This window comes from Empidonax traillii, unplaced genomic scaffold, assembly GCF_003031625.1.
Source record: "Empidonax traillii isolate 1590-97213 ecotype Southwest subspecies unplaced genomic scaffold, ASM303162v1 scaffold1557:size102390, whole genome shotgun sequence".
Lineage (NCBI taxonomy): Eukaryota > Metazoa > Chordata > Aves > Passeriformes > Tyrannidae > Empidonax > Empidonax traillii.
Genome location: NW_020956750.1, coordinates 53360 through 74437, shown reverse-complemented (window position 1 = coordinate 74437; position 21078 = coordinate 53360). Strand labels below are relative to the sequence as shown.

The following is a 21078-nucleotide window of genomic DNA, read 5'->3' as shown; positions in this document are numbered from 1 at the left end:
TTTCCTAAACTGGATAAATTTGTGGGGCAAGGAAATCTTTGCTTACAGCTTTTGCAAAATGTAAATATTAGCATAACACTTTACATTATTTTCTGACATGTTTTGATCAATAGATAAAATAAAAATAAAGCTTTTATTCTCATCATAGTCTAAAATATAAGTGTAAGTTTTATGAACAATCAAAACTCTAAGAATTCAGGAATATATGAGAGACTCCATATGTTTAAAAGTAAGTTAACATTTGCAAAATTCTGACTGGAATAGTTTGTTGAAACATGGGCATATTCAGCATCTTATAGTAACTATTTTTATAGCACAATTGATAAATCTTCATAAAACTAAGCACATTATCCAATAAACCTTCCTTGACTGCAGAAGAAAAAAATCACAGTGAATATATTCTTTGGAAAATATTTTTTATTATAAAATGTACAGTATATTGACCTTAATATTATAAAACATAGTAATGTATCAGAGTCTTGTAAAGACCAATAATTTATAAAATGAGACCAAGTTCATTGCTATTTTTTCTAGTCTCATAGTCAGATTAAAAATATATATATAAAATATATAATGAATTATTTGACCATAGCATCCTTAGTAGCTGGCAAATGTTTGTTCATATGTTAAGGTAGCTAATCTCTGCATGTGTTTTTATTAAAATAGATCACTCTCATTTGCTAAGTTAGTCTTCGATTTTGAAGAGATGATAGAAGCATGAACAGAAAGGTTAGTAATCATATTCTATAAGACTAGACTATGTAAAGGTGCTGCAGGGTATAAAGAAAATTATGTTTTACTAAAGCACTTCTATCACTGCAGCTCATTTTTTAACAGTTAATACTTCTTTGGTACTTTTAAGGTGCTTGTTAGAACAAGAAATAGTTTTGGACTATTGACAAGAATAGAGTAGTTTAGGTCTCAGATGCTATTGGATAGCATGAAAAACCACATTACTCTGCCTTAACAATTTAAAGACCTTTTTCAATGCGTTAGTCTCCTCAGTTCCAGTATGTCTAATGCCTCCTTTTTTGCAGGGACTTACTACCTTATTGAGTACAAAAGCAATGCAGATTAATTTCTTTTTTTTTTCTGCCCTCAGCCTTCCTGGCTTTGCTGCAAGCAGTACTTTCCTCATTGCACTTGCTTGGCAGTGACTTGAACACTAGTATCCAGCCAAAGGCATTTGTTTTAGTGTTAGAATATGTGTATGTAGGTTGTTTTCGAATCACTGCCTAGTATATTTTTAGCAGTGCATTTATAGAAGCCTGAATCCCTTTGAGTGGACTGCTGGATGACTAATGACCCTTGAGGATGGAGGAATTTGTTTCCATACAGACGGGATTGAGCTCCTGTTGTCAGATGTGATTTATCTGGAAGCTCCCATGTTATTTCTGCTTTAGGAATCCCAATGGCCATGCAGTTCAGTTTGACTGAATTTCCAGGTCTGGCATAAATGACAGGTGCTGGCTCACTGGTGATCCGGGGAGGATAGGCTATCACAATGACAGGCACAGTCATAACAGAAGTGCCATACTCTGTTGACACCTTGCACAGGTAAGTGCCCCTGTCAAATACAGAAGCCTCACGCACCGTCAATGAGCCATTCTCCATCAAGGAAAAGCGACCCACAGCCTGGGGGGCATCCATAACCATCCCATTGGGCAGCGTCCAGGAGATCTGCGCCCGCTGGTTTGGCTGGGTGATGCAATGAAGCTGCAGAGTTTCTCCATTGATGATGCTCACCAGGTTGTTATACTGGTTGCTAATTTCTGGCCTAAGCCCCACCTTCAGGAAGACTACTCGTTCCACATAACCTCCCGGGTTTCTGGCTGTACAGCGGTAAGTCCCGGCATCCCCGGCAGACAGGCTGCTGATGTGTAAAATCCCATCCCTCTTGTGGTAAAATCTGTTCAGGCGACTGCCACTCAGCACTTCAGAGCCGTTGGGAAGTATCCAGCTTGTGCTGGGCTTGGGGTTTCCCTGGACTGAGCAGTTCAGGTTGATGGTGTGCCCAGCAATGGCAGTGATCCTTTCACTGACGGGGTCTCTGAAGGAGGGTTTCTCCAAATGGTCTGTGATGAGGAGCTGCACAAGCAGTCTTGCTTCCCCTCCTTCATTCCGCCCAATGCATATGAGCTGCACCCCGTCTGTCTGCCTCACTCCTCTGATGTCCAAGGTACCGTTGTGATGCACAGTGATCCTGTTCCCATAGTAGGGAGCTGGTAAGATTACTCCTTCTGGGAAAGCCCATAAGACTCGCGGTGTAGGGATGCCTTCAGCTTTGCAGTCAATAAGTTTCCGGCTGTCCCTGATGGCTGTCTCCCTCACAGAAGTTATTGCACTGAGATGACCATTGATTCTGGGAGGCTGAACATCAACATGGATCCAAATAATTTTCCGATCTTCTCCGGCACTGTTTCGTGCTACACAGGTATAGTTACCACTGTCAGATCTTTGGGCCTTTTGGATGAGGAGGGTGCCATCCCTGTAGATCTGGTATTTGTCAGATAGGGCAGGAATAGGCCTGTTGGTTGGGGAGAGCCAGGTCACTTTGGGAGTAGGTTCTCCTTTGGCTTCACATGCTACTGTAACAACATCGCCATAGGGTACGTTAATAGTGACGTATGTTTTGTTCCTGATGGTTGCAGGCTCAGCCACTACTTTGACTCGCACTTTCATTTCATCCCTCCCAATCTGGTTCTCAGCATAGCAGGTGTAGTCCCCTTCCTCTCTCAGCCCGACGTCATTGAAATACAGAGTTCCATTATCAAAGACCACATATCGCTTTGTCCGGCTGCCACTGTCGTCTGACTGCATGAAGGTGTTGATCATGCTGCCATCCGGGAGACCCCAAGAGATCTCTGGATTTGGCAGACCTGTGGCTACACAGTCAACCTTCAGGTCCCCTCCGTACTTGACCTTGTGATTATTCTCATTCTTATGTTCTATTTTTGCTGGTTTCATCATCACATTCACTTTGAGGACCACATAGTCATCCCCTATCTTATTGCGTGCCACACACAAATAGTCTCCTGCATCTTTGTCTGTAACTGAATGAACAACCAAAGTCCCATTGCTGAATACCTTGATTCTAGTCTCCAAGGTACTGTAAGGCAAGAAAAAAGAACAGAACATAAGCTGCAAAATCACATTTTGGGTATTAATTATTGAGTGAAATCTAGATGGAAAACAACTCAACAATATTGAAGAAAAAGAAAAGGAGAGGAGCATTGCTATTGTTAGATAATTAGATGATCCAAAACATCTAAAACATTCGCCACCAAAAAACAAATGGAAAAAAATAATTCTGCCCATTTCTAGAAAACAAACAATTCTGTTGCGTTTAATAACTTTAATGGTGTTTTTGACCATTAAACAAGCAGTAGATACCAAATTATGGTGATTTTGACTGTTCTGTAAAGTATTCTGTAACATTCAAATATGGGACCCCTGAATGGTATAATCCATACAAAGCTATATGAACCATAACTATGCAATCTGGCACTTGGGTCCTATGCTAAAAACAAACCAAGATGAGAAACTGCCTCTGGCATCGGGTGTAACATTAAACTTCTAGAGCAGTCACAAAGAAGCAAAATGTTGCTAAGCTTTGAAACAAAGAAAAAAATTTCCAAGATGCTAAAAAGGCTATTACTTCTTTCAACTTCCATATGGAATCGGTGTACTATGGTTAAAAACAATTTCCTCAGTAGCCAGTTTTCTCCCCAAAGAAGACCTCCTGTATTTGAAAAACAGCCCACATAAAGATTATGGGGAAAATGAAAAAAAAAAAAAAAAAAAAAAAAAACCACCCCACAGTATTTTGTTGCTACCACTATGAGGAATAAAACAAAATCCAGGTTTTGTGCTATCTGCAGTCTACCAAATATCTTTTCCGTCAATATGAAAAAATTAGGACTACATTCAGCTGTGAAGAAAGTTGTTCACAATTATGTATTTTAAATGTAGTGCATTTCTCATCTGTTTATAGTTCTTAAAGAATGAGTTATGAATAATTTATAGAGCAGAAACTGTGTTTTCAGTCAAGTCTTGGGACAGTTATTGTAGGCTTGTAGCAACGATATTTTACTTGATATTGCAAACATTAGAGAAGGTATTGTTTTAGGCATTTATGTACAACCAGGTTTGCACAGACCTTATTGCGAGATAACATTTATTTATACAATGATGTTAAAATTATTGTGGTTGTTTAAATAATTATAAGTTGATTTATTTGCCCTGTATTTACTATGTATAATGATTTGCACAAGAAATAAAATTCAGTGATCCCATTTCTCCCACAGAAAATCAGGCACCTGTGCAACTTTAATCAGACTAAGTGCATTGGAACAAGCAGTACACAAGTTATATATCTTTTGTCAGCGGACTTTATGCTGCATTTACAAGTGGCTTGTAAAAGACAGCGGTAGCTTATCCGAAGCACTTGAAGCTAGCTTTTTAAGGATAATACTGCTTTCAAGAAAATTATGCTAAGAGATGACATGACTATCTTTTGATAAAATTTCAAATTCTTTCTTAAGGATTGGGTGCCTCATTCAAAACCCACAGAAGTAAAGAATGAAGCTCGCACATATATGAGTGGGATTTTGTCTAAGTTCATCTACAGCATGATTTAGCTGTGACACCTCAAATAGTAATTTACCTGTGTAGGGAATCAATCATCCTTTTGGAGGGCAACCTCCATAATATCCGAGGCCAGGGGTCACCAGAAGCACTACAGTCCAAACGCAGGATGCTGCCATACGTTACATCTGTTCTCTGAGGAGAGGTCCCAGTGATCTTAGCGTTAGATGCATGCTTCTTCACTTGGAGCTGTACTGTTCTCCTGGCAGCTCCCACCATGTTAGCAGCTATGCACTCGTAGGTCCCACTGTCCTTGGGGGACACGTTGCGAATATACAGAGTTCCATTGGGAAAAACAAATAAATTCCCATTGACAAACTGAGAAGGTCGGATTTGTGTGCCATCAAAGACAACCCAGCGGATGTTGGGAGAAGGTGCTGCTTTGGCAGTGCAGTGGATGTTGATACTGCTACCAAGGGGCAAGGAAATGTTCTCTTGCTTTTCCTGCTGGATGATGGGGGGTAAGGCTGCAATGTGCAGCCTCACTGCAATGCTGTCAGCTCCTGCAGCATTGCTTGCTATGCATTTGTAAACTCCTCGGTCTGAAAAAGTTGCCTGCTTGATAGTCAAGGTTCGATTTTCATTGAGCATTATCCTGCTTTCTGTGGTGGTGACTGTCTGCAAAATCTTCCTATCAGGAAAAATCCATGAAATATGTGGACTTGGAGTCCCACTAGCCTGACATTCCATTGCTATGGTCTCTCCAAAGTAGACCGTGACATCTCGATAGCGGGAAAGTAAAATTTTGGGCTGGTGGGCTACAACTGTGAGCACAACAATCATTTTATCTATGCCATGCAGGTTCTGAGCTGTGCACAAATACTGCCCACGGTCCTGAAGTTGAGCATTTCGGATAAGGAGGGTACCATTTTTCCAGACTTCAAACCTTTGTAACCTGGTGTTGGCTGTCATCGCAGCGCCTGGGAAGATGAGAGGAAAGAAAGAAACAAAAAGTCAAAGAGTTTAAGAGGTACACTGTTACAATGAAAAAGTCTTATGTTTCCAAGGGATACTTTAGGTTTACTCAATACCAATTACAACTTTAGAGAGGGACCACATGACATCTTCCGACACTCTGACACTCTCCATTAGTCTTTATTTCTGTTATAGAACTAACCATAGTAGCTTGCAAACACTGACAGAACGAGAATTTTAAGGCTTTATGCTTTAGAATTCACCTTAAATCTTTATGTAACTTTTCCTTTTGCACGTGAAGAAGACACACACAACATTGCCTAAAGTAGAAATGTTAAAAATCCCATACTCAGAGGTGTTGCCATCATAAATTCTAACTGCTGTGACTAATCAAAGTTGGCTGCTATTCTTAGCCATAAACTAGTCTTAAAAAAATGAACTCATTAAATGGTAGATGTTTTCTTTTACTACAAGAAATATTGTAAAGTTATTATTACCTGTAATGATTAGTTGCAATTAGTCATATTTTATCTATAATGATTAAAGTGAGAAAAGGTATTCTTCAGTGTTTTGAACTACTCCAATGATCACGCTGAATTTCTATGCAATAACCCAAGTATTTGTACCCTTACAAATCATGTGGAAAACCACATTTTTCTCTATCTTACCTGTAGATACCTTTGTCCAAGTAATAAAAGGCTTGGGTTCACCAACTGCATCACAAGGGATAAAAGCATCTGTTTCAGCAAGGATGGATATGCTCTGAGACCCTTTTGTGATAATTTTAGGTCTTTCTCCATGCATTCTGAAATTAGTGGAAGACTGAATTACAGTCGAATTCTGTGCTGTAATGCCTCCCACGTAAGGCACAGATGAAAATTTTTGATGACGATGATGGACATTTTTTAACGGATGATCTGTAGTGGATATCTGTGGTTTTGTGCGCTGAGGGGGAAAGACTGGAGGGGTAATCTTTAAGATCATTGGTGGTAATGTGGTCGTTATGGCATGTGGCACTGGAGGCAATGGCATAGCTGTAGCTTTCTGCACTGTAATCCTAGTAGGGAAGACCTGAGTGACTTTCTTCTCATTTGTGTCTTTTGGGACAAGTTCACTAGGGACCTCTGGTTTAGGGTGCATACTAAAGTGAGGGAATATCCTTGTTCTGTTGAAAAGGAGTGGTATTCTGGAACTGGGATAATAGGGGATCCCTTGACTTGGTATTCTCCCTGCTGTGCCTCTGTTATCTGGAACATAGTTATTTCCAAAAAATCTTGAATTAACATTGTATCTATTCTGACCTTGATTAATGAACTTGCTTTCAGTGAATGGATTTGTTTTGGGAAATGGAGAGGCTTGTGTTGGGGTAGTTGTTTCTCTCTGAGAGGCAAAAGTCTTCTTGTCTTGAATGGTATGTGCTGCATATGCTGTTATCTCTGGTTTGTTTGTGTAGTGAAGAGGTTGATGTGTTATAAAATAGTGAAATGGACCCTGTGTTATGGAAGGTTTCACTGTGCCTCTTACTGGAATGTGCTTTGGAGGCACAACGGGCAGTTTTTGGTTTAAGCTTGGTATCATTCCAGCAGGTGGATGGGGAAGATTTGGATTTAGCAGTAAACTGTTGTTTGACTTGCTACTATACAACTCTTTGAATTGATCCTCTTTCGACTGTATGCTAATCCTGTTCTGGTTAGAGGAAGGAGTGGGTTGAACACTCTGTCTTGAGCTCATCACCATTTTGTCACCACCAGATCCAACCTGGTTTTTTTCTGGGAACCTTTCTTGATTGAAGACATTAGTTTCCTTGGTGGTGTAATGAAGAGAAGGATGTGAAGTGCTTGAAATGGAAGGAGGAAGAGTGGCAAGTTTTATAAATGGAATAAAGGCAGTGGATGTGATTGGAGGCTTTTCAGTTGTCTGCAAATGATGGAACACATGTGACACAGCTTCTTTTTTATCGAAGGAAGATGGCTTTGTCCTAGCCTTAGAAGCAATGGATTTCTTTGTCTCTCTAACTGGAAAAGTCTGAGTTTCTGCTGTGCTGAAGGAGGAGGACAAATTAATTATTTCATGTTGCTGAGATGGCTCAGTTTTTGCTGGTGTTTCTGTAGGCTTCCCTGGCTCCTTTGAAATGGAGAGGTCCTTAAAAACTTTGACTGTGCCAACAGGAATGCTTAAGTCAGTCATAGTGGGATGTATCAGCTGGAATGTTCCAGCAGTTGTTTCATTAATCACAACTTCTGAGTCAAACAGTATAGGCTCTTGAGATTTTGGTTTTGTAGATAGTATCAAGCTGTTCCTATGTGCCAAAGTTGTTGTGCTTGATTGTTCTGCCTTACTATCCATAGTTTTAGAATCTGCTTTCATGTCCTTCTCCTCAGATACATTGTCTAATGAGTGGTATGCTGGCACTTCACTTTGCTCTGGTACAAGAGGTACACTTGACTCTGTCGTGGGAAGTGCATCAGGTACAACATATGATGTTAAAATTGTGATGGGTGCAGTCACTGGAAGTGCCAAGGTTTCAGGAGTAGTAGAGTGTGTCATATGTTTAGCTTCGGGGGAAGAAGCAGTAGCCCTAAAAGAGGAAGTTGTAACCATGTCTCTGATTTTGGGCAGTTTCTCAGCCAAATCAGGAACTAATGAAGGAGTGGATTCCACACGCTCCTCTTTCTTAGCTTGTATTTTGACATTGTTTTTAAGATCAAGACTTTCCAGAGTTGTGGAAGAAGTTCTGGTTACAGCTTCAACTTCAGGTGTCCTTGGAATGACAGGCATTGCCTCTGTGGTTAAAACAACAGGGGGCAAAGGCTTTGGTCTTTGCCGGATTCTGTTTGGCCTCAATCTCCTTCTCCCATAAGGCCTTTTTCTACCATGCTGAGTAATAAGCGAAGGCATAGTCTTTCTATATGAAATTGTTGTGGTGGCCACAGTGGTCAGTCTACTGATGGAAGCAGCAGTTTTTACCCCCTCTGTTGTTTTATGAAGAGCACTGGCACTATGCAAAATGACTACGGGATCTGGTTTTGAAGTAGCTGAGTTTCTATGTTCTTGTGCCTGAGAACTGTCTGCATAACTGCTGGACACACTTTCTTGAGTCACTGTATTCCTGTGGGTCTCAGGGTCTTCCTTGCTCTGAGCACTGATGGGTGTGAAAGGAGGAAAACTTAAGTCTGCCATTTTCATCTGACCTGTGGATGTTTCTTTGTGCTGGTATCTTGAGTCATTGTTTTCTTCTGTAACAAACAGTGAATTGGATGAAGAAATGGTAGTAGTACCTAGAGAATCTGTTGGGATGATCTCATCCAACTGAGGTGGTGTTAAAATTATGGTGTTAACACTCATTTGGTCCACTTCATTTAACTTCTTGCTTGTCTCCAAGATGCTGTGAAGATCCACACTCTGAGATTCAGCTAGGAGAGTAGCATCAAGTGGTAGCTCAGCAAATGCAGAATTTTCTCCAGATACAGAAGATATAGTTCTATCAACACTTTCTGCTGTGAATGAACTATGAACATTGGGAAAGTTTGTTACAATTTGTCTGGTTAGAGGTTCTTCAGTGAAAGCATGGATATTTTCTTTGACTACAACTGAATCATCAGTCCTGACATCAAGATGCTGCTTGCCATTGGGTTGCAAAGTTGCAGAGACAGGAGTCAAATATGGACCTGATACAGTAATTCCTACAGTGTCTATACTTGCAGGTGTTTCTGAAGCCCTGTGGTCGGAGAACAGTTCAGTTTCTGACCTCATTAATATGGACTGGACTGAAAATGCTTCTGTGCTGTGTGAAACAGTGACTGAGAATGGCTCATCTTCACCCACAGGTGATGCATCAGCAGAAGAGTCTACCACATCAGCTGCTGTCTCTGAAGGTGGAGGGCTGGCTACCGGATGAGGGACTGGAGTAGTGTTCTGCATGATTGACGGCAGAGCAGCTGTTACAGAAATGGTTGTAGCTGCTGTTGTTCTAGGCAGATTCTTCCCACGGACCTTTGCCAAAATGTCAGCCCAGTGCTGTGGATTAATCTGCTTGTTTGCCACATTAATTCTTCTTCGAGACTCAAATACTCTCCGGCCTTCTGCAACATTGCTGTCTTGCGTTCTGTCAGTACTTTTCCAGATTTTCATTTTCCTTCTGCCTTTCTTCCCCTTTTTAATTTGACCCTCTGGCACCTGGTCACTTCTTTGTTTAAAAGGTACTTCCCAGTCTTTTAGGTGGGTCTTTCTTCGTGGGAACTCTTCCACTCCCCCTGCCCCTGATCCCTCTCTATCCTCTATGACCTGCCCTCTTGTTTTTGACAAACGCTTTGAGCCTGGGCGCTTTTTTAGTTTTATTCGTTTAAATGACCTGTCAGACACCATTTTATTTACTGTGACCCTTACAGCAAACTGATCTGACCCCTGCACATTGACAGCCACACATCTGTAATAGCCACTATCACTGACGTGGCTTCTTGGAATAAGCAAAGTACCATTATGCAGCATATAGCCTTTTGAAGAGTTTGATAAATCATTGAGTACCTGACTGTTTGGAAGAATCCAACTCAACTGTGGGTCTGGGATGGCAACTGCATTGCATGGTAAAACTATTGGATCTCCAACATTTTTTTCAACTCTCACTACATCTGAATCAGCTACCTGAACAGCTGGAGGCTGCACTAGAAGTCTGTAAGCCATTATGTCCACATCATCTCTCACTTGGGCGATGCAGTGGTACACACCTCCATCTGTGTAACTCACTGCTTTCATGATTAGTTGGCCGCTACTGAGAATGGAAAACCTACTGTCTTTTTGATTAAATGGTGCCTGCAGTTTAGTTCCATCTGGAAAGAGCCACTGAATGGAGGGGCTCTCAGAAGCTTTCACATTGCAGCTCAACTGACACTCTGACCCTTCCACCACACTCTGTGCTGTCCTTGTGCTCTGGTTTTGCTCTATCATCACCCAGTTTCTCTGCTGCCTGGTGTTTTTGGTATGAATTGTCTGAGAAAACACAGTAAAAAAAGATAGCACCACTTTTTTCCCCGTACTCTGGCGCCTGTTTAATTGGATATTTATAAGAGGTTGCATAACCCAGGAAGGCTCAGCCAGTATTTGGGCTTTTACACCTGTGTAGTAAAGAGCATCATAATCTGAGCCTTGCCTGTACTGATAGTTTATTTTAGGTTCCTTTCTGAGCATAATTTCTCTCTCTAATTTGACAGGTACTTCACTGTAATAAGCTATAAGCTTCCATAGTTTTTCATAGTTTTCTCGATTCATTGGACATTCAAAATCCAGTGATATTGTAGCATTTACATCTATCTCCTGAGTCTGGATTTGATTCCACTGAATTTTGGTAGAACCTGTTGGTTTTTTGATTTCACAGTTCAGGTGGACTATATTGCCATGCTCATCAGTCATATTTAGAGCAATGTTCCATGGAGAGGACTGAAGTTCTTCCAGAGGAAGTTCGTAACTGTCACCATCTTCTTCATCTTGAGTGCTGCTATTTTGCCTCAGTGAGGACTGAATGAAAGGTTTCCTACAGGAAATATCTTTCAAGTTCTGAATATCTTCTTTCTGCAGTTGTTTTGGGCTGCTGCACTTAGGACAGAGTTGTCCCCCTTCATAGGCTTTGTCCTTTTTGCATTTTAAAACACCTGCAAGAAAAAAATAAAGGAAGAAAGAACATAAAAAAAAAAAAGAAACAAAAGATAAACAAGCTGAAAAACTCTGTTCTAAAATTAGACTCAAAAGTGTGAAATGAACTTCATGAAGAATGCATTATGCCATATGACATATAAGGCAAGAATTTTAGAATGGCAAGTCTTAGTTGAATGGGCACCTGACTCTCAGTCTCACCATGAATTCTTCTGACTTTAATAAGAGGATTGAGTACTCTGTCCTGCTGAAACTCAGATTCACTCCCTCTGAATAAAATGCCTGGAAACTGAAGTGTGCAGAGTAGCATTTTATAAGTCAGTAAAAAACTACTCTGTGTCAAAAAGTCTGCACCTGTACATGACAGCGAACCACCTAACTTGAGGATCTAATATGAAGAAGAGTGGGTCCTTTCAGCTTTCAAAAATACAGCATTTACTGAGAAATGCTGGACTTCCCACTAAATAATCCAAGAAGCTTTTTATTTTTCTCTATTAATTAACAACATTATTGGCAATACACACAACATTCTACATAGCTACTGAAATGGGCTACTAGTTCTTGAGTGTACAACCTATTTATCAGCAGCAAGAAAAAACAAACCCAAGTGCCACTTGTTCCCTGACCTCTGAAATAACTCTAAACTCTCTAATGATACAAAAAGCTTAATCAGAGAAGGAAAGCTAAACCAGGAAATTATGGCCTTGACTCCAATCTTCTGTCCATGCCAGAGAGACTCTTTTCAGCAAAGTAAAAGTCATATTTTTATTACACTGTTCTGCTCACTAGAATGTCAAGTGTCACCTTATGTATTTAGTTTGGAAACATATTGCAAATTAAATGTATTCCAGTTATTCTAGGAATAAGTATCATCCTGAGGAATGAAGGATCTGTGAATGAATGAACTGGTTGTTATAAGGCAAAATGCCAGGAGAAAGGGAAATGTGAGGGCACGTTTTCATACCGTTTTTTAAATTGAAAAGTATATGCTTTGCTAGTCTGACCAATTAATTTTCTTGAAAAAGTTCTTACAAATGGAGTATTAAAGTGAACAAGTTTATCACTTGCAGATTCAAATAGGATATTTCAACGATAAGGAAAAACTGGTCCACAATCAACTTGGCAGTGGCCACACTGGTCTGAAGAGCTTCAGTAATTCTTTCTGTCTTATTATTTCCAAAGCAGTTAATGTTATACTTATATAAAGATACAAAATCTGTCATACTTGAAAACACAATGGACAAAGTCTTTCTCCTTACAATAATTACTACTGTTTTAGTGTAATAAAAATGCTAACAGGCCAACACCGCACAAGGAAAGAAAGTTCATTTAATATTTCATTGTTATAACTTACAGAGCAACTTAAGCACAGTCATTACACATACGCATACAGGATTTGGATCAAGGAGAGTGTGTAAGAATATAAAATGTAAGCTAGCAAAATATAATAACAAAGTTAGATTCCTAAAGTATCAGTTCAGGCAGGAATATTTGTATTACTCATTGAAGTATCACACACACTTAAAAGCATTGTCCAAAACACCCTTAGAAGTACTGTCCTACAACTAAGTGCAAAATTGCAATGAGTTACATATTCTAAGATGACAAGACCAAACATCATTCACCATACGAGCTCCAAATCATTATGTAAACCTTGTGACTCCATCACTTATTTGAGACATCTTCAATTATAATTAAATGCCAATTCCCTCTTAGTATTTTAGCAGTAGTTCTGGTGTAACACCAGTCCCTCTGACCTACTACAGTAAGCACTTAGCTACCTAAGATGGGACACCACTAAACTGAGATGCCCAAACTGAAAACTGATGCTCAAAGCCCCCTCATTTAGTGTACTCCTGATAAAGAGGCATTACAAAACTGTCTTTTTTTGCTTCTGCACCTGACCAGAAGTGTTCCAGCCTAAGCAGTGTGATACTTGTCTCCTATCGAAGTCTGAACAAAGACAGACTAGTTATTTTATGAAAAAATTGCAGGATTTAAAATATTCAAATAGATTGCAAATACTTGGAAATACTTAAAATAGATTTGCTCCATCACAAAAGGAATTTGTGGTCAATGAAGAAACACTGATATGCATGAAGGATGCATGCTATGTAACGGTCTTAATGTTAATAGCATCCAGGTTAGAGAACTTAACTGGGAATTTGGTAACCTGAATTCCATTTCTTCCTTAGACAAACATGTTCAAATCCAATGTTACCACCTTCCATTAGAGTTTTGTTAGCTGAGGACAATTGCCAGCCCTTGGCGTAAAGCGTACTGCTGTGCAAACGACCACAGTAAAAGGTTATACCTATTTCCTCCTTCTAATTATAAACTTCACTACCACTTTTGCCATTCCAAATGTAATGGCTAATTTCTTTGGTGCAGAATACATAATTTTAGCTAGTGACACACAGCTGCCTTCTTTTTACACTATTTTCTAAATACATGCATTTACTGAACATTAACGGAAAGTAATACTGCACATAGAAATCAAGTTGTTAGTAATACTCAGGAAATAACAAAACTATCCACATGCAGAACAGGAAAAAGAAAATCCAATGAGTCCAATAAACTTTTGGTCCTACCTCCGGAAACTTCATTCCATTCAAGAAGCCACTTTAAACTGCAATCACAGGCCCATGGATTCCCATGAAGGTAAAGATTTTCCAGCAGTGGCATGCCTTGAAACATCCCAGCAGGCAAGGTCCTAAGAGCATTTTCAGATAGGTAGAGATGTCTTACTGTTGACAGTTTGAAATAATCAAGGACCATAAATGTTGAAAAGGTGTTGGGGTGAAGCTGTTGAAGCAAATTTCCTTCTAAATGGACCAGTCTCAGAGAAGTTAATCCATTAAAAGCATTTGGATGAATAAACTCAATTCTGTTGTGGTCCATGTGCAGTCTCATTAAGCTTGAAAGTCCTTGGAGAGTCTGGCCAGTTATGGCTTTTAATTTATTGTAACTAATTTTGAAAACCTAAAAAATAAAAAAAACAAACAAAATCAAACATTAGTATTTTTTTTTTAATCTTAAATTCAAACAGGATAGTAAGTAAGCAAGCACAAATTTTCCTCCCACATTCAGATCTTTGCACCACTGAAAAACGATATGCTGGTCAAAGACGTAGAACAAAACTGAGTGTTAGTTGGTATTATCAAGTATTACATAGGCACAGTTATAGAATCCCATGTATTTTGGGGGAAAATGGTATCTCAGTCCTAAAAATCACATAAAAAATATTTATTTTTGTTTTCTGTTATTCACAGAAGTTAGATTTTTTGAAATTTAGGAAGACCTAAGCATTACCTGTAGGGATACAAGATCTTTCAAAGCACCATTAGGTATATTTTGAATGTCATTTCCGTGTATCATGAGTAATTCCAATTTCGTAAGTCCTGCAAAGGAGTTTTCGTATATAGACTGTATACTGTTAAACCTGGGGAAAAAAAATCACATGCGCAGTTACATTTTATACACTGACTGTCACAGACTGCAAATGTAAAATTAGTATAACCTAACTTTCAGGAAAAATTGGAGGCACCTTAATGCATTGTAAAGGGGCCAGAAGTTATTGCGAGATTTTTACAAGGCCAAGTATACTTCATTCATGTTTACATTAAGATTTCTTTTACCTCAATTTGTGGCACTTTAGCCATAATTTAGGAGTGAAAGTAATAAATAGGCGTTTTAGTTCTAATAGTTGTATGTTTTTCCATGCAGCTCAGTTTATGGAATGGTAATAAGTTAATGGCCTGTAGCCAAACCATGATGCTATGCAGCCTGGTAAACTAGACAGGCTGCAGTGTTGCCAAAGCAGCATCTAACAATAAAGGAATAAGGATTTGGAGAGTGAACACTAAAAATGAATATCTCCCAAATAGCAGGAGAAGCAGTAAGTCACATCCTGCTTCACTCACTGTGACAACATGTAATTGGCTACACCAACTATTATATAAGATCTAGGAACTGACCTCCCAATTATACAATTTGAGTCTAGAGGCTCCTCTTGGATAAGAAGTACAGAAAATCTACTTTTTAAACATAATTCAATTTCACTTTGGACAAGCAAATCAGGATTTGCCAAGGTGGAAGTGTTAGGTTTGGTGGCTTAGCTCTACATTATTGTTTTTCTTATGTATATATAAAATGTAACATATTATCTAGCCTTTGCATAAAGTCTCTAAACTAAGGACAGAAATTTAAAGATTTTTTCCATGTTTTAGTATTTTCTAGAAGGGAAGAGACAGTGAGAAATGAAAATACTTTGAATATGGAGGAAATACTTTTGGTTCCTCACCATGTTATCTATATAAAGATTCCTAATCTGCTAAAAATTTAGACTACCGTTCTGATATTTTTAGTCCTTCTGCAGATTAAGCAGGCATAGAGCAGGTATCCTATTAAAATTCCCTATTTAAAAATCAGAACTTCTAAAAAGTGTGAACTCATCTGAATAAAATTTTTTTCTAAATTATTTCCAGTTAGAAAAATAATCTTCATCTCATAAATATATAGCACTGAAAACAGAAATATAGTAAAAGTTCTCTTTCAAAATTAAACAAGCACTACAACAGTCAGTTAAGACTGTTTCTTCCTGGGAAAGGACACAACTCAGAATATTTCATTTGTAGTGATGAAATACAAAGATAGGAAAGGGCTTTGATGCTATCAGTATCAAATAATGTATTCACAGTCCAAAAAACTTCATAACTTACAAGCCTACATCCCATTTTCAAAAGTAATTTAGAGACAGAATTAACCATAGAATGTTGATGTATGGAGGACATCTGACTATAAACATGTGTGGGTTTGAACATAGGGAAGAGGAAAGCATATTTTACTCAAAAAGGGCATTAAAGTACATACTGCTCTAACACAGATTAACTGAGTACAATAGCATTTTGAGACTAAAGTTAGGCTTTAGGTGGATAAAATGTTGGTGGATAGAAATTTTAACTATGAGGAAAAAAAATCTCAAGGTCCCTACTGTCAGTCAGTGCATGATTCGCTGCAGCTTACAGGACTTGAGGCTGTCAAGGTGAGTTCACACTGGGTAGCAGGACAGCCCTGGTGACAAGCAGAAGACTGTGACTTCTGCACCACTTCAGGTCACAAAATGACCCTACACAGTACTTTTCAAATATGAAATCTACCAACTGTCCCTGCCTTCTTGTCTCCAAATCTGACACAAATGTGAGCTGGCAGTACCCTGGCAGAGTCAAATGAATTGATGCCTGAGCAATCTCTCCCCAGAATATTAGTGTCTGCTTACACTGCATTTAGTTCCTTGGAAAACAAACAAACAAACAAACAAATAAATAACAAAACCACAAATCCAAAGGCAATGGCATAGTTTTGTTTTTACTGTATTAATTTAATGCTATATATCTCATTGTAATATATATGCTACCTGGCTATATTATAGAATTTTTCTCCTACTCTATTTTTTTACATCAGGTGTAAAATTCAGCATTTAGCAGAAATCCCATAGTAGGTTTAATTCAATATTTTTTATACACTGTAAAAGACTAAAAGTCCTATTTGCCAAAAAAAGAATTCACACCATGGTATAAATATTTATTTGAAATGAATAGTAACTTTTATTTGAAACATAAAGGCTAAGTTAAAACTTTCTCCACGTCAGTAACTGTCGTATTTGAAATACAGTGTGCCAGCAAGTCCCTACCCATCTCTTCAACTCTACATAAAAATACAGAGATCCCGATTCGCCACATGTGTACGAAGCACTCCGGGCTTCCGCACCAAGAACACAAAACTGTTTGCTCGAAGCTGCCATACAAACCCGAAGTTGATTCTTTCCACATGCTTAGCGATCCGTGCCGGCACGGCTGCCAGGGAGCGGAAGGTGCAGTGGACCTCGGTGGGGAGGTAGCAGGCGCAGGGCTGGGGGCAGCCCAGGGTGCCCGAGGGCAGCCCCAGTGCCAGCAGCAGCACCACGGACAGCGCTCCAGCTGCCACCCAATCTCCCATCTTGTCGCCTTCCCTTGCCTGGCTCCTCCTGGGTTGTTCCAGGGTCAGTGGGAAGACAAAAGAGAAGAAACAACGATTTTTTAAAATCCTTTAAAAGAAAGCAGTGACCTGCCTTGTCTAGAAGGTCTGTAGACAATCAAGGTCAAGTTCAGATGAAAACTGGTTTTCTTTCTTCCATGTCCTTTTCTACTTCAGTGTTAACTTTTCCTCCATAAATCACTTCAACTAAATACTTATTCTAGTAAAGTTATGCTGTCTCCCTATGGTAATACATTTTGTAGGCTTATTCTGTACACCAATGGTAGTATCCATCTCACCTGAAAGCTAGAAAAATTTAAGGGAAGTATCTAGCCCAAGCAAACTGCCGTGGCTCCTCCTACAGTCACTGAAAAAACCCACCAAAACCAAACACATATTCAACTGAAGATGAATAATATCAGTTATCTACCTGATCAGATAACTAGAAATAGTACAACTAAGCTTCATTAAGTCCCTAATTAGCAAACTCACCTAGCCTAGCTGTCTAATTTTTAGACAGGCTGCTAGCTTTCAGCAGGGTAAAATGTGGCTGAATGAATTTCAGTCATAATATATATATGGGAAATGGTATCACTGAGAGAAAAAATGAAAGAAATAATTGGTTAGCCATAGATCGAGACTCTGTCATTCTTTGACATGCATTACTGTGTGATGTTGGATGTACTCTTAACTGCAATCTTAACTAAACAGGAATTATGAATTATCAGAACTGATAAAACTGGACAATTTACCTAGAAGCAAAAGCACAGACCTCAAGAGAGGTTTATAATTGTATCTTGTCCATGTATCTTAAACTCAAGTTCAGGTTTTCGGAACTGTGTGTTGAAATCCCATGAAGAATCATTTAAAGAAGCAGTGTGCAAATAACAGGCAAGAAAACCTAACTGTTACAAACCTCGAGCACCAGTAATTTTTAGAAATAACTTATATAATGTCTTATTACAGGTTAAGGACCCTAACTTTGGAGAAAGGAGTTTGAAACATCCCTATTCTTATTCCTACCACCAGAAGAATTTGAAAGCTCTTCAGATTACAGCCTTACAAGAATATAGGCTACTATAAGTAACAAAAATTTAATATTCCTGCTTTTGTACAACACTGTAATGACAGACAGGCATTCACTTCTACCAGCTGTTAATAGTTCCATTAGTTATTTGCTTTTAGCATAAAAGTAAGATTTTCTCAGATCTGCGAGCAACAACATGCACATTTTTTTCCTAAAAACCATCATGTGAAAACCATTACAGTTCAAAGGAGAGGCTAACTGGGATGAAGAGGTTTTCCAAATATCTGTGGTCAAGTTAATGAGACGTTTAGCATTCTTTACAAGACAAATAGCTTTTAATTTGGTCAAGAATTTTCAGGTGCTGTTTCCCTTATGCTGTCCTTAATGGAAAGTAAACTCCCTCTAAAAAGCAGCCTACCCATTTCAATTCCTTTTCGGAGGAGTCCCTTACAGGACGTGCGCTCTGAGGTGGATAGGAAACTGTAGTGACTTGTGAGGGGCTGGAGAAAAGGCTGACGAGTGGGACTTACCATGCTCTGTCCGGGTAACACACAAGGCTGCCGAGAGCAGCCCATCAGCGCCGGGATCCGGCACTGACTCCGGACCGGCTCCCCCGCCCGCCCCGACGCCAGGGGGCGCTCTCGAGCACCCTGCCCGCGCCCCCGCCATTGGCTGCCTCCACCACCAGGAGCGGAGGACCAGCCAATGGGCTGCGGCCCCGCCCGCCGGGGGGCGGGTTTTGGCACAGGGCGGGGCCCGTGAGCTCCTGGTGGGGCTGGGCGGGCGGTGCCGGCCGTGCGCCAGCCGGGCTGCGGGGAGGGGGCTGCGGGGGAGCCGCGCTCCCCCACCCGCCTCCGTGTTCCTTTCTGCCGTACCGGAGGACAGATGCTTCCCATTAGGGAGGAATGTCCCCGCCGGGCCGGGCGACGGGAGCGGACGGGCTGAGGGCGGGCGCCGACACACACGGCGGCACTGCTCGCGGGACGCCCGACCGCAGCCAGCCGGGCGGCCGCGCAGCCACTCGCTCCGGCGCTCCTCCGCAGTCCGGCGGGGGAACCCTCAAGCCCACCCCAGAGCATCCCGGCCGGCCGTGCGCTGCCCCTTACCTGCAGCAGGGCGCGACGGTCCGGGCAGGCGCCGCCCGATGCTCCGGTGGGCTGCGGGCGGCCGGCGGCGCGGGGCCGGCGCTCACCTGGCCCCCGGCCTCCCCTCCGGCACCGGCCCGCCGAGGCTCATCGCTGCCCGCGGCGGCCCGCCCCGACGCCGCTTTAGGACTCATAGCCCGTCATCCTGCGGGATCCGCCGCCGCGATCGGGTCCCCCGAACGAGCATAAGCGATGCGCGGCAGCCGGGCAGGCACCGCCGGGGGCTGGTTTTCACTGGCTGCTCTTGGTTCTGAGCGTTCGCCTTCTCTGGGTGTCCCACGCCGCCGCCGAAAGTCGGGGCGCCGCAACCCTTCAGCCCCGGCGGGAGCCCAGCGCGCAGCTCCGGGAGCTCGGCGGGCCTGCGGGCAGGCGGGCGATGCCAGCGGGTCCCCGCCGCGGGACAGGCGGGCTGGGCGCGCAGGTCCTCCCGCGACGGTAGCCGCCCGGAGCGGGCATGGGGACGAGGAACGCGGGGTGCCGGGACTCTGCCGCTCCGCCCGCCTCCCCGCGCCGGTCGCTGTGCAGGGGAGGGCGCGGCGGAGCGGCTCCTCTTGCGGGGTGGGCGGCCCCTCCGGGGAGGGGGGGGCGGCTGCGGGCGGGCCCGCGCCGGGGGGCGGAGGGCGGTGGGTGAAGGAGGCTCCGGAGCCGGCGGAGCGGGGGGCCGCGGGAAACCGGGAATACGCGTGGGTCCGGGCCCTGAAGCTGACGGAAAGTTTGTCTCTGGGACCTGGGCAGATCCAGTACTCTCGAAACGCGCAGATGTACGTACGCACCTGGTCTGCTCACCCATACACACGCAAGAGTCCAGTACACAACCCCGAAACTAGTCTGGGTTTCTTTCTGTCCTGGTAGTGATATGGTGTTTAAACACATAGTTTAGTGGTGGACTTGGCCGTGCTGGGTAATGGTTGGACTCAATGATTGCAGAGGTCTTTTCCAACCTTAATGATTCTATGATTCTTTGATCTTGGAGTCCCATCACAACACAAAGAACCAACTCACATCAATCCTTATACTGGCACAGTTCTGCTGGAGAGACCTGTTACCCTGTTATGCGGGAATTTGATCTCCTGCATAATACTCAAGGAGAGACATTCCAATAAATACATGTCAGCAGTAAAACTTGGAACTGGAATGGAGAGGAAACAACTGTTAATAATGAACCAGACTGAATGTAGACTCCATCATGAATTGTCTTTTACTTTTAAAAGCCACAAGAGAAGCAAACTCTAGTATTAAATCATTAACATCCCTCTTCTCAATTACCCTCCTCTATTAGCAATTGTTTTGGTGCACAAAGATAAGCCTATTTCTGGGCCAGTGAAAAATTCATCATTCAGAAGATCATGCTCAATTATCTAGTTAGTTCCCCACTCTGTTTTTTGGATATGCACACTTTTCTCGTCTCTAGATAGCCAACGTGGGAGTTACCCTCGTCTGTTCTGGAAAAACAAAGAACTCAGTCTTTCAAGACTACTTATGAAGAATTCAGGAAGACAGCTAGATTATGCAGACAGAAAATCAGGGATGCAAAAGCACAATTTGAAGTTAAATTGGCCACTTCTGTTAAGGATAACAAAAAGCACTTCTATAAATACATTAATAACAGAAGGAGGGGCAAAGAAAACCTCCATTCTTTGATGGACTTAGAGGGAAATATAGTTAATAGAGATGAGGAGAAGG

The 21078-nt window shown here is 41.6% G+C and overlaps 1 protein-coding gene across 2 annotated transcripts; it reads right to left on the bottom strand.

Annotated features, from left to right (window-relative positions):
• Positions 1-411: 411 nt before the first annotated feature.
• MXRA5 (matrix remodeling associated 5) lies at positions 412-19444 on the bottom strand. 2 transcript variants are annotated; one of them, XM_027907875.1, is made up of 7 exons: positions 19357-19444; positions 17018-17233; positions 14521-14650; positions 13800-14190; positions 6231-11207; positions 4667-5567; positions 412-3109 (listed from the first exon to the last, which is right to left on the bottom strand). In XM_027907875.1, the coding sequence occupies exons 2-7, from the start codon at positions 17203-17205 to the stop codon at positions 1198-1200; spliced, it is 8499 nt and encodes a 2832-aa protein (XP_027763676.1). In that variant the 5' UTR covers positions 17206-17233; positions 19357-19444; the 3' UTR covers positions 412-1197. The 2 variants fall into 2 exon arrangements, with proteins under 2 accessions (XP_027763676.1, XP_027763673.1); XM_027907872.1 differs by lacking the exon at positions 19357-19444 and adding an exon at positions 18781-18815.
• Between the last annotated feature and the right edge of the window lie 1634 nt (positions 19445-21078).

Bases quoted from the DNA above. Each gene is read 5' to 3' on its own strand.
- MXRA5 (XM_027907875.1), bottom strand. From the start codon at position 17,205: ATGGGAGATTGGGTGGCAGCTGGAGCGCTGTCCGTGGTGCTGCTGCTG. The intron at 14,651-17,017 runs GTTTGTATGGCA...TTTTTTCCCCAG, and splicing joins GTGGAAAGAATCAACTTCGG to GTTTAACAGTATACAGTCTA. The intron at 5,568-6,230 runs GTAAGATAGAGA...TCATCTTCCCAG, and splicing joins TTGGACAAAGGTATCTACAG to GCGCTGCGATGACAGCCAAC.